Source organism: Gallus gallus, chromosome 18 (assembly GCF_016699485.2).
Source record: "Gallus gallus isolate bGalGal1 chromosome 18, bGalGal1.mat.broiler.GRCg7b, whole genome shotgun sequence".
Lineage (NCBI taxonomy): Eukaryota > Metazoa > Chordata > Aves > Galliformes > Phasianidae > Gallus > Gallus gallus.
Genome location: NC_052549.1, coordinates 10,082,607 through 10,095,761, shown reverse-complemented (window position 1 = coordinate 10,095,761; position 13,155 = coordinate 10,082,607). Strand labels below are relative to the sequence as shown.

Genomic DNA, 13,155 nt, shown 5'->3' with positions numbered 1-13,155 from the left:
CTTATGTGAACCTGGAGACAGAAGGCCATTATTAGTTGAAGTGCTTGCTGTGTTATAGAATGGTGGTTCTCTTCTGTTGGAATTTGTATTGTATATACACTGATGAAGCCAAGGGCATCTGGCAGTTCCTCTTCAGCATGTCTTCAACCTAGAGCGGTGTCTGTGTCCCAACTTAGCTTAAGTTAAAAACATACAAAACACCAGAGAAACATAAAGGATAATCAGCTGCAGTCCTTCCATTCATGGAATGTGCTTTGGGTCAGAGGATTCCTGGGGTCTCATGGTTGTGATGCCCATATATTTGTGTGTATGGCTATATATGATTTTGTGTGTGTGTGTGACCAAATTTCTGTTACATTTCCAATTCCTTTAGTAGTACTCTGACCTTAACTTGGGATCTGCTGGTGAAACTCCTTCCTGTAATATCTTTACAGAGACATTGTGACTGGGAATGAGGGTGCTGTACAGTAATTTCCTAGAGAGGTGTTCACCTAAACTGTTCTCTGGAGTGTTGGGGAAGCACTGGCAGAGCCAGAATCATCTAAGTGGTTGTGTACTGAAAATTTGACTTGGCAAATCATTAGTGGACTGAATTAATTTTTGTTTAGAGTCTAATTTAGATGAGCCACAGAACACAGTTTTGTAGGTATGCCTCCTTTAAAGGATTTTGGCATGGAATCGGTTTGCTCTACTAGACTGTGGAGGTGGGATGAGCTTACTTGTCTATTTTAGTGATCCTTCTGCCTTCCTGTGGGACTTCCTGTTTGCTTATTCAATGATGTGCAGAGCTGTCTCTTTCTAAATTGGGAATGACATTGGCTTGATAATCAATAGGTTACAGCATGAGCATGAGTAAAGAGGTAGTAGTAATCAGTTGTATTTGTTGCAGTGAATTTCATACAGCTGCTAAAGACGAAGGGATTCATCTCAGTGAAGAGCAGAGCAGTGGTTACAGCACTCTGTGCCTGTAGGGTTGCAGTTTCTTTTTCTCAAAGCACTCTGTGATGTGAGTGGTGCAGGTCTCACAAGGCTCAGCTAAGTCAGACACAGAGTGCATTCATCCTCACAGAGATTGAGTGATTTTTGTGAAATAAGAAAGTAGAAGCATGTTAGAATGTTTCTATTTATTTCTTCTGTTTTTGCTGTGAGCTTGAAACAACTTTTCTTGATATCAGACGTGCTGGTCGTATGTCACTGTGTATTTGGACAGCTTTATTTGGTATCATTTGGACAAATTTGCCATTATGTACAATTACTTCTTACTGAAGAGCACTACTTTCTTCCCTTCCTCCCGAATTCACGTAACTGTTGGATTATGCTCTCTGGCTTTATAAAGAATTCCTCTCATCGTGTCATATATGACTTCAGAAAGTTGCTTCTTCTTTTTTCCTTTCTGTAGGGCATTACAGCACAGTGAAGAGAAGTCAGTGTTGTAGCCCCGAGTCAGCATTGGAAGTCTCTGACACCTGTCTACAGCTGCTAATCAAATTAAAACCAACATGTAGCTGTCTCCATCTGATTGCTACTTTGTCGCGCTCCCATGGTTTGTTGCTTCCCTTTCTGGTCCTCGCCACTTTCTTTGCACCTGATTGACCTCCAATGTGCTTTTCTCTCTCCCAGATGCTACTGAAAGACTTGGAGAGGGCTGGAGGGAATGTACCTGTTGTCTCTTGATGTGATTTGAGAGTATGGAAAACATTCTGTTATTCTGAATTTGATCAGTTCACCTGTCAAAGCACAGAATGAGCCTATATTTAAAGTAGGAAGGTTGGTTAACCGAAACCATCCCATATTTGTAGAGTTGCAGGTAAATCAGTAGCATTTTTTCCCTATGAATCATGGAGAACCCACAGGCAGAAGCTGGTTCTGCCCTTATTTGTCATCTTGAGCTATGCTATGTTGCGATCCTAACTTACTACAGATATAGGAAATGATTCCACTAAGATTTGGGAATGGAATTACTTTTTCTTTTTTTCGTCTTCTTCCATTCCTCTAAAAGCCCCCGAGTTTATAAGAACTCGAAGGTTCTTTAGAAGGCAGGAATCTAATAAGAGGGAAGAATCAAATAAGAAAGGTAATCAGTAGTAAATCTAGACAAAATAATGGAACATTCTCTCACCCCCTTTTCATCCTTTAGGACTGCTCTGAAGACATTTAATCTTCAGTCTCCTGCTTCTCTGGACTACAGATGCCATCAAAGTGACACTGCTTTGATCTATTATTTATTTAAAGAATATTTTTAACACAAGAGGGTTAGAATTATGCTTTGTATATTGAATTAAATCTCACAGCCTCAGAAGCAGTCAAGTCATGGAGGCTGATTTAAATAAAAAGGTTTCAAATACACCGGGTTTTACTGACAAGTTGCTATTAAATTCAGGATATTTAAATTAAGCTGTGCTGTACTTATATTGATTTCTAAAATAAGCGGAGAGCGAGAAAGCTGGTTGTAATAGTTTCACTTCAGTGTTTTGTTCCTGCTGCCTCATAACTTGCTGAGTGAGAATTAAATCCTGTTTTTATAGAAGAGGAATACACAATTAGGTTTCTATGGAAATGCAGATGAAGGCAGTGCTGCATACAGATGCACTTAATTCAGACAAGGAGCGTTTACCTGCCCGCGTGGCAGATGTTTCTTGTGGCAAAGGAAACCAGTGAAGGGTGGCTGCACTGCAAGCTGGTGCCTGTTATTCCGGCTTGAGCTCACTGCTTTGGTTTGCAACAGGAGGCATTTGGCCACTGCAGCAATGAGCAGGGTCTTGTTAGCCTAGGAGCTCGTGTGTGGGCTGCAGCCTCCCTTTCAGCTTGGCTTCTTGCATCTTAAGCATTTCTCTTGTGTTTTCTTCTGCGTTTTCACACACTGTCAACTGTGTTTGTGCTTAAGGAACTCCTAACCCAGTAAATTAGCCCAGGATCTAAACCAGATGCAGTGTAGTTCCTGTTCTTCTCTGCACCCTCTGCACGAGGGTGAACTGGTGTGCCTGGCTTGGAGCACTTCACTTGGGTGCTGCGGGGTGGCCCTGGGAGCAGTGGTGGTGATGTATCCCTCCTTGGGCTGTGGCTGAAAACCACTTTAGGTCAGTGGTAATAGAAGTGGTTGTTGCTGTACTATGAGGGGTGCAAATTGAGAGGTAGCGTGGGGCACTGCTGGTAGACGGATGTCTTTCAAAATGAAAACCAAAACAAAGCAACTCAGCTTCTCCCTGCTTGAACCCCCTGCTGCAAGTAATGAGCACAGCCATCCCACTTATAGATCTGCATCTCCTCTTACCTACAACAGAGGTCATTCTGGGTTAAGATGGTTTGTATTGATTGAACAGAGCTGGGAAGTTTGTGCTGTATCTACCACTGCCTACAAATGTTCTTATCGCTAAGCAGTGAGAGCAGATTTCAACAGCACTGAAGAGTGTGGCTGGTCGTATTTTGAAAGAAAAAGCTCTTGCCGTTATATAGCAGTAACAAACACTGAAATCTTTAGCTCAGTCAATCTCCTATCCCATTGATTTTCCTGGTAGGGAGATGTATCTATAAGGTGGAGGTAATAATTCCCTCCCGTCAGTTACAGTTGTGTTCCTGGTAGGCTTAGATTAAAATCAGAAGATGCTCTGCTACATCCGAGCATCACACTGAAATGTTTTTTTCTTCTGTAATTTAAGATAGGAGGCTTTGAGATAAAGCTTTGTGTCAGTGAATCTAACTCGTGGAATTTCAGAGACTACAGAGTAAAAATATACTTCTTAATTCACCTGGATTTAATCATTTAATCTCCTTTGTCCCTAGGTTTCCAAGACCAGGGGACCATATGGGGAATTTTCTCCTGTCTGTTAGGAATTGGGAAGCAAGTCCTTTTCTTTTTTTTCCTTTAAGCTTTGGCTTAAGTCCATGTTTAAAGATTGGAATAGGCAATGCATATATGAAGCACCACAAAGCCATGAATTTGCTATTTCTACTTCCTTTAGCTAGGTGGAGAAGAAAATAATTATTGCAAATCTGAAATTTTAATGGCTTAATACACAGAAATGTCCAGGAGTCTTGTTCCCTTAAATAGCTCCTGGAGAGTGCTTCCTTGTAATTATATTTGCAGTATGAGTAATAAGCGATAGAAATGCAGTGTAATGTGTTGGAAAGGAGCTGATAATATTATCGCTAGCAAAGATAATTTTAGAGTGGGGAGAGACTTCACCATTAACGTGAAATGACAGAAAATTACCTTTTTGCTCCATTCAAGAAAAGTGCAATGAGAGGATGAGTATTCTGTATGCTGCACTTGATTTTTTTTTTTTTTTTCTTGGGTGCAGTCGTGGCTGATCACCACCACTTTCAGAGGCCCTTTGCTAATGCTTGGCTGGTTCTTCACTATTTTTCTTCTCTCTGTTTTTGTGCAGCTGCAGGAATTCAAGGACAGCTCTCTTCCTTGGGGCTCTGTCCTTATTTGCCTCATGGCTTGTGAAGATTTTCTGCAGAGGTTTCAGGGTTTCCTTGTTTTTCCTTGGACACGTTGTATTAATTGGCTGCTGCTGTGCTGGTCTACCATGCAGGTCTACCCTTGAATGTTTCTGAAGGTAACAGCACAGTAAGGCCACTGGTAATGGAGAGATGATTGATTGCTCCTTGTAGCTTTGAGACATGTTTTCAAGTAATCTTAGCACCCAGGGCCCTTCTGGGAATGCAGCCTCACCTGGCCCTGGCAGTGTTTGGGCACGGATTCTCCCAATGCAGCTGTGCCTCCTGGAAGCTGGGTGCTTCCTCGGCCTCTCCATGCTTTCTTTCACTGCTTAACAAAGGGGAATGGATGCTTAAGACTGCTTCCTTGCATGTCTGTTGCCCTTGCTTAGTGACTGAGGTTGCTTTGCATTTCTTACCTCTTCCCTAGAAGGAAGAATTTGAAATTCTTCAGCCAAAACACATTTAGTAATCCTTTCACAATCATCCTGGACAGCTGGGCTTGTTAGAAAGTTGCTGTGTGCTGATAGTTCTCAGGTGTTCTGCCTTCCATCCCTGCCCTGCTGTGGCCGTGACTCAGCCCCTCTCACGTTAACACTGGGAGCAGTTCTGTTGTGCACAATGCCACCCATCTCTGAGAGCACCTTCAGGGGCTGAGGTTGCTGGGCCAGGGCATACCAATTGCTGCTATTCCCCATCAGGGCGAAGTTCACACTGCTCTCAGCGCATGAACAGAGTGTGTGTGCATACCTTGGGTATGGTCTGGCAGCAGCAATTGACCTGCAGGTGTAAGGAGCACTTAGGATTTGTGCTTCAGGTTTTTCTCTGTGTTCTGCTATTTTTATTCTTTATACCAAATATGTATATTTGTGTGTGTGATGAATTTATTCTTGAAATGTAGAAAACTTCCACTGTTTTAATGACAGATGAGAATGTCCTGATATTTCTTGTATTACAAAGCTGTCAATACAGTACAGAGTTTCTGGTGGTAGCTTCTAAAGCAGTTCAGAAATGCAAAAAGCATTATTCAATGCGTTGAGTTCGGTCTCTCTTTTGATTTGCAATGATTCAACGTCACAGATGTTGAATAGGAGTCAGAGAGGAGCATGGGCGAGCTGTAATTCTTGCTGAAGATGTGCTCTTTATTAGCAGAACAAATAGTCATGAAATATAATGCTTTATGGCTCTTGTGGGGAGGTAGGCAGAGGGGAAATAACCCCATTTGTCTTTGGGATCAGTTAGACTTAACTTTTCATTACTGGCTCGCTGTCTGTTCTCAAGGAGAAATGCTTATTTAAAACACAGAACTTGGGAATATAAGATAAATAGTGGCTCATTCAGCATAAGTCACAGATCAGACATTACTAGTAAAATATGGAAAAACAAGTATTAGGCTGTAAACGGGGAAACAATAAATAAATGAGACAGCTGATTGCTTGGCAGGGTGTGTTCTCCTGAAGGAGCACTCTGTGTGCTCTGTGTCCTGTTGCTTTCTGTGCTGCCCTGCTGGCTTTGGGACTTCTGCTGGGGATGGCAGTGCTGTGACACCCTGCAGCACTGTGTTCCTTCTGAGGCCACGTGAGTTTGTGATGGCTGTGATGCACTAAGAAGGTCCTGCTGGATGGCTCAGGGCTCCATCAGTGCCAGCGGGGTGTATCGTGCTGCTGGTTGGTTGGTTGGTTTTTCCCTGGGTGGTGCTGCTGTGTGCTGACCTTCTCTACAAACGTGTGGTTGGTACACAACACCTCTGTGCTGCATGAAATATAGTCACAGAATTGCTGTGTGCAAGTGGGGGTATCTGGAGAGAGCTGTGTGGAGCTCTGGGGCAGTTTGGTTCCTTTTAAAAGTTAGGCCAGTCCTATAACATACAGAACTTGTGCTGGATGAATTGAAAATGTTAAAGCTTTGGGGCTGTTCTTCCTATTTCTAGTGCTTGGATTCACTGCTCTACCTTGAAAATAATGCATCTGTTTCTTGCAAATAACCTGTGGTGCAGCAGCAGGGCTGGGGCAGGAGCCCTGTGCTGTTCTGCGTGGGTCACAGCACTAACCCAGCCCAGGAATTCTTGAAGACGCTTTTTTTTTGTGTGCAGGCAACGTGAAAGGTATCAACACCGAGGTGCTGGCACAATTGATTTTTCAAAGTAGCAGTTTGGTGTTCATTGACTAAGTGAGAAGAAAAGAGATGAAGGTGAAAGGGCAGCAGGCAAGGAGGGGGCTGGGCAGGCCTAGTGGGGAGGGCTCACTGCAGATATGGGGTCCTGTGAAGCTCACCCTCTTTGGCCACTAACTGCACTGCTATGCACTGCTCTCACTTATTTGGGTTTCTTCTTCATGCTGGCTTTCTGCTCCAGAACCCCTGTCAGGCTGCAGGTTTCCTTCCCGATGTAGAGCCTTCTTGGTGTGAATAGCACTGTTCTGCTCCACTTTCTGCTTTCTTTATAAATAATACATTTGTGTGGCTCTAGCTTTTTCTATGTGCATGCAGTTTGAGCTTTTTTTCCTGCTGTTCTGAATGGTAATGAGCACCCTGGGGAAGCAGGGCTGCAGGTGGCTGTGCTCCGCCAGGTGCAGCACTTTGCCTGTGCTGCTTTGGTGCTGGGACACAGCTTTAGGTAGTGGGATGAAGGAGTTTACAGAAAAGGAGGCACTAAAATAATCCTTTTCAAGTAATATTCTTAACCTGCTGTAGTGTTTAGTAATTGGTTCAATGAGGCTTTTTGCTCAGAGTTCAGGTATCAGTGGGTATTGTAGCTGCTGTGTGTGTAGCAATCTCATTGACTGAGGAACACAGCTGCAAATTGATCGCAGTGTGGTTTATCCCCTTTTGATTTGCCATAAGTATCCAAAAGAGCACCAAATCTGGATGAGTGTGACGACTTGAGAGGAAGTGACTAAGACAAAGTCTGTCTGAACTGCAGAAATCATTGTGTGTAACCGTCAGATATCCAATGGCTTCCTTGGTCTCTTGGGTGTTTTTCTTTCTATTGTTTTTGATTTTAATATTATAAAGGATATAATACATTCTAATATTGATCAGTGACCGTGAATGGCATATTCATGTGCTCTAATAATGTATTTCCATTGAGCAGTGACTAAGATGTGTAGAAGAAATCCAATGACATCCATTTCTATACTGTATTATAAAGATATAATGTGTAAAAATAATGTAAAAACTAAGTACTATTCTTGTAGAGTAAGTACTGTTCTGTTAAAACACTATTCTACTGCTCTATTAAAAAATGAAAAATGTAACCTGCCTTGCCTTAAAATAGTCCATGTTAAAGAGCAGATAACAAAGCATAGCTGAAACTTCAGAATTTATAGTAGTGGTAAAATCTCAACCCAAAAATGGATCAGTTTCTGTGCTAAGTGAACATTTTATTGTCTTTTCAGATGAAGACTGTTAGCGTTGCCTTAGTTTTGTGCCTAAATGTCGGTGTGGACCCTCCTGATGTGGTGAAGACCACTCCGTGTGCCCGCCTGGAGTGCTGGATAGGTAGGTTGAGAGCTGCTGAGCTGCAGGAAACTTTTGGCCTAACAGATACTGAGGTATCGCATGTATGGTCTTCTCAAAGTTGTGTGCTTCCTGAAGTTAAAACTGAGGTGAGCTGCAGGAAGTCTGGTGGATGATTTGTATGTGTCCATCACTAACTGCTATCATAGGTCATCTCTTCTGTTTTATTTTAAAATGAGATATCATGGAGAAAGAAGAACAAGCTGCTAATTAGCTGCTTACCCTTTTTTTTAATTACTGTAGGTTTACAAGTATCTAAGGAAATTTCTGAGCAGTTTTACATTTTTACATCTTTAGAGTACTCTGCTGTGCGAAGGTTTAAAGTCACCCTGTGTCACATAATAGAGAAATGTCTTGAACGTGTGTGGGCTTCACTGCATTTTGAGGTGACAGCTCTGAGGCTATTTGAATTGGGAGCGTAAATTCAGAAGGGCTGGGACTATTCCCAAGAATGTCTTCCAGCACTGCCAGCACATGGGTTTTTTATTTTGATGCAGCATTAGGTGGCTTCTGAATTCTTTGTTAGGAAGCAAAAAGTTTCCTTGACTTTAACACTGTCTGATTTTCAAGATGAGGTAAGTTTGAAATAATATTAAAGAGGAAATACCTCGTGTAAGAAAACAAAGATATTTGGATTTCACATAGGAGTGGGAAATATCCAGTCTTTAGCAAGTGGGGCACACAGCCCCGTAATCCGACTCCTTGAGGTGCATAATAGGCTGCAGTAGCAAATTTATCATTGTACAAAACAAACTTATTGGAAAAAAAACAAAACCAGAAACTGAAAAACTTTCAGGACGTCTCACTTCTAACTTGCTTTATGAATCTGCAACATCTCATTTTGTTTTTTTAACCAAAAAATGCTGATGACTTTATAGCAATTAAAAAACCATGAGCAGGCACTAACAAATATGTCTAGTCAGTGGAGAGAACAGCTCCTCGTTTCTCACTTATACATGGGTAGAGAGCAAAGAGAATGAGGAGTATTGCAGAGTCATTAAAATAAAGTTATTAGTGCTTATCATCAACAAAGAGAATTTTGAATGCAGTTTTTTAATTAAATTTTTAGTGCATATCTGCACAAGTATTCATTTCCATTTCTGCTTCCTTCAGAAACTTAAAGCTGTGTAATCTGCAAAAATATCCCTGTTTTCCCTTCTCTATACCATTCTTAAGAGAAGTTAATGGTGTGTATTGTGGAAGCATAATGTTTCTGCCAGATGTAGAAGACAGCGTGGAAAGTGTTTTGGGGCCATTGCTATTACTTAAGGTTGAGCTGCAGTCACCAGCCTGTGCTCTTTGGTAATAAATGGCCACCAGCATCTCTGCCAGAAGCCAACTGCAGCTCCTGCTGTGCTTCCAGATGTGCCCTTGGAACATCAGAGGTGTCGTGGTTCACTCCAGAGCTTGACCATGGCTGGTGTTGTGCAGGGCTGGTGCTGCCGGAGGCTCAGGGAGCTCTGTGCTGAGCTCAGCCTCAGCACTTTCAGCCTCCTGCACTGCCTGCATGGGCAGTGTTCATTGCTCTGAAGGCCATCCCAAGTCCACCAAACTGTTGTTCAGCTCAATAGTATCTGCTTGAAACTTGCCTTAAGTATCAAGGGCGCTGTCATGGTTCAGAGTGCCGGAGATTACTGCGATACATGGAGATGAGTGCTGAAACTGCAAGGTCTGCAGAGAGGATTGAAGTGTTTGTTCTGTTCTGGTGGTGCTTCTGGAGCAGCAGCTGCAGCTAAGCTGAAGGAAGTGTGCATCTCAAAGCCTGAGCAGAAAACTGACTGCTTGTGCTTGTTTTGTCTGGCAAAATGCAGACAATGTTACCTTAAATCGTTCTGCAGGAGGATACTGTATTTCAAATAAAATCCTGGGCTTAAAGAAATTCTGCTTTCATCCTACCTGGTTGTGTTTTGCTTTTAATGGTGTGAGATAGAATATTCATAAAGATGATATTAAAAATGTCATTGATTCATTAATTGCTTTTAAGATAATTTGAATTAAATTGCAAAGTATTAGCTTCTAGATTTCTGGAAACTTGTTAAGTGTCAATTATATGGCCATGATTTTTGAATGAAGCACGTAAGCAGATATTTTACTTGCTATGGATTGTAGCAATTATCTGGTGGTAAAATTAACTTCTTGAAATGGTTAAATATTTGATGATTCTTTTTCTTGATAAATGCAAAATCGTGCTTCATTTACTACCATTGCTTCCTGCTCCAGACGTTACCCACCATTTGTGATTTTTATGTAAGCTGTTTCAGTTTTGGTCGTTATTTACTACAGAAACCTCCTGTCAATATTAACAGCAACAAGTGTTAAGCCTCGCTTCTCTTTCGAAACAACTGTATTGATTACCTTTGTGAGACCTTCTTCCACGTTTGACAGGCTCTCGTGGTTTTTAATTTGTATTCGAGTGAAGAATTTGGGAATAATTTGGGTCTCCCAGGTTATAGATCTGAATTTTAGAGAATCATCATGTGGAGTTGCTAAAGGCTTAAATGCGTATAGAAGTGGAAATGATTTTTGTCCTCTTGACAAGCTGAGTGATTCAGCCATGGTCAAAAAGACTCATTTGCATTTTATTTCCTAGATCCTCTGTCAATGGGTCCTCAGAAAGCTCTGGAAACCATTGGTGCGAATTTGCAGAAGCAGTATGAAAACTGGCAGCCAAGAGTAAGTATTCCTGGGGCTTCCCCTGTGAGCTGCAGGCATGGTGCTCCCCCAGGGATGATGCTCAGCTCACATTGAATCCGAGCTGCATACCTGTTATGGGGCATGGTGTTTGGCAGCAGTGGTTGCTGCTGTCATCCATCCACGTGAATAAGTTCTTGCAGACTGTCAAACTATCCAGTTCTCTAGCTGGTGTCTCTCTTAGCTAGTGCTTAATTCAATCATGTCTGGGATATTTTTTTTAAGTACTGCGTTCTACAGCTGAATTCTTAATTTATGTTCTCCCGTCTTTATATTTGAAATGTTCTCTAATCTTTCATTCTGAGTTTGTGGTTTCCTCTGTAATAAAAATGTGTTTGCCCTCAGCTACTTCAGAAGTGTGTGTCCCAGTGCTCATCAGCACTGTTCTGATCTTGGTGATTGGAAAAAGTCAGTGTGGTGCAGTTAGTAGTGGAGGAAGGCTTTTGGTTTTGGTGACTTCAAAGCTTTGTTAATGTCTAATTCAAACTACTATAGAATTAGTAGAGTGTGTATATAAGCTTTCGTATAATGTGGGTTTAATTTTTTGAAAGTGAGTGTTCTGAATAGTAACATAAATAAGAAGTTAAAGGTGGCAGTGCTGGCTGTTTGTTTCCTGTCTGTAACAACTCCATCTCGCTCTTGGGGGAAGTGCATTGCTTCTGGGTGCTTCAGTGTGCATGGTTTTGTGTGTCTCTGTAAATAAACTACACAGGGGTCTCCAGAAGGAAATGTCTGCAGCATGCTTCAGATGGATACAGGAATCGAGCTGTAGCATCGTGTTCACAATTAACATTCCCCAGTATGTTTGTGTCCTTATCTGTATGCTGTAGGCAGTTTGGATCAGAATATTCCTCTTCAAAGTACCTCGACTATTGACTACTAGAGCATAAACTTATGATTATAAACAAATAACGTGTAACCCAAACAGAAGTAATAACTCTGTTGAATGAGCTTGCCTGTAGATTTACCTTCTCCCTTATGGAGCAGCACTAATTCTCAGATCTTCATTTTAAGGAGGTATGGATAAGGGGACACTGTTGGATCTCTTCTTGTTTTCTTTCCCCACGTTTTCCATTTCTTCATAAAGGACCAATACTTGTGGATAAAAGACAAATGGCTTTGGTATTGTCTTTGCAGTAGTAAACAGTTCTTTCCTGTGCCGGACACTGGGAATGTTTTTCACCAAAAGAGGTGATTGGGCTGTGTGTGGTTCTGAATGGATGCTGGATGGTTCTTCACTGGATGCATCGAGTCTCTCCTCTGCTTTTTAATTCAAACTTAATGAAATAATAATATATTCTGAGCAGTTTGAACACAAATAAGTATAGTACGGGTTCTTTACCTCTTACCTGTGTTGGATACTTCTCTGCCTCCTTATTAAAGGGTGCCCAAGCAGTACTGGGTTTATGTTTCGTTAGCATCTCGTTACCTGAAGGAGACCTACTGTATTAAGCAGTGAAATGTTTACATTACCAAATCTTTGGGTAATTTGCTACAAAACGCTTCAAATGTGAATGTTCAGTGGGTATGCTTCTTTTCTGAAGTGTATTTATGTGAGAAGGGTCACTCTTGAAGCATATATGGTGCATGTTTAAGGCAGGAAAATTTCCTTTTGCATTTTTCCTTTTGGCACATTGGCTTTTTTTTAATATCTCTCTGCCAGCCCAGAGATTTGGCAGCAAACACAAACAGCATCTGAAACCAAATAGGAAGAGTAAAACATCTCGATGCTGAGGTGACAACAAAGCTCTCTCTGCTCCTTAGCACCGCAGTCCATATTAGAGAGGAAGGAGGGCCAGGCGCCTGGAAGCAGCAGGCACACGCTGTGTGGGCTGAGCTCACGCTGCCCTGTAGAGTTTACACAAAACACGAGGCAATTACCCAGCTCGGATGTTTGTGTGCAAGGTGCCTGCTTCCTAAGAGTAAATCACAGCCCTTTGAAACATTGCAAAGCTAAACACGTACCGTTTTATTGCACTCTACAGGGCTCTTGAGTTTTCTGCAGTAATAAAGAGAAGTTGATGTGCCATCTGCAATAAAACAATAGGAACATTATTGAATTTCCTAGACCTTTCATATAAATACTAATACAGCTAGTTTTGTCTATTTCTCAGTGTTTTGGAATGGCAGAAGAATTGATGGAAGGAAGACAATTCTGGGAAAACTAGGCGTGTTACTGGTTTGTTACTGCGGGTCCTTATGCCAGGAAGTGCCTATCATTGATATCTTACTGTGAATGCATGAGTAGTGCTAACTGCTGGTAAATGGATCATGTCAGTCCTTCCAGGACTGTTCCTATAATAGATGTTGTGTGAGAAGTCCTCTTACGTCGCTACCGGCGCAGCCCTTGTCTGCTTGTAACTGCAAGATGTTGTTCGAATAAATGCCCGTACTTGTTACATACAAATAGTTTAGGTGGAAAAGCCTTAAAAGGGACAAGGATGAAAAGTCTTTGTTTCTGGGAGCTCCCAGGCTGCACAGCTGATGCCTATTTCCCTTCAGGTC

The 13,155-nt window shown here is 41.8% G+C and overlaps 1 protein-coding gene across 5 annotated transcripts in view; it reads left to right on the top strand.

Moving 5' to 3' along the window:
• Positions 1 to 13,155, top strand: part of RPTOR (regulatory associated protein of MTOR complex 1) — a 119,413-nt gene that overhangs the window by 1,022 nt on the left and 105,236 nt on the right. For all 5 annotated transcript variants that reach the window (XM_015295613.4, XM_426232.8, XM_015295612.4 and 2 more), the window contains exons 2-3: positions 7,839 to 7,941; positions 10,550 to 10,632. In XM_015295613.4, the coding sequence (XP_015151099.1) occupies positions 7,839 to 7,941; positions 10,550 to 10,632 (186 nt within the window). The remainder of the gene's footprint in view (positions 1 to 7,838; positions 7,942 to 10,549; positions 10,633 to 13,155) is intronic.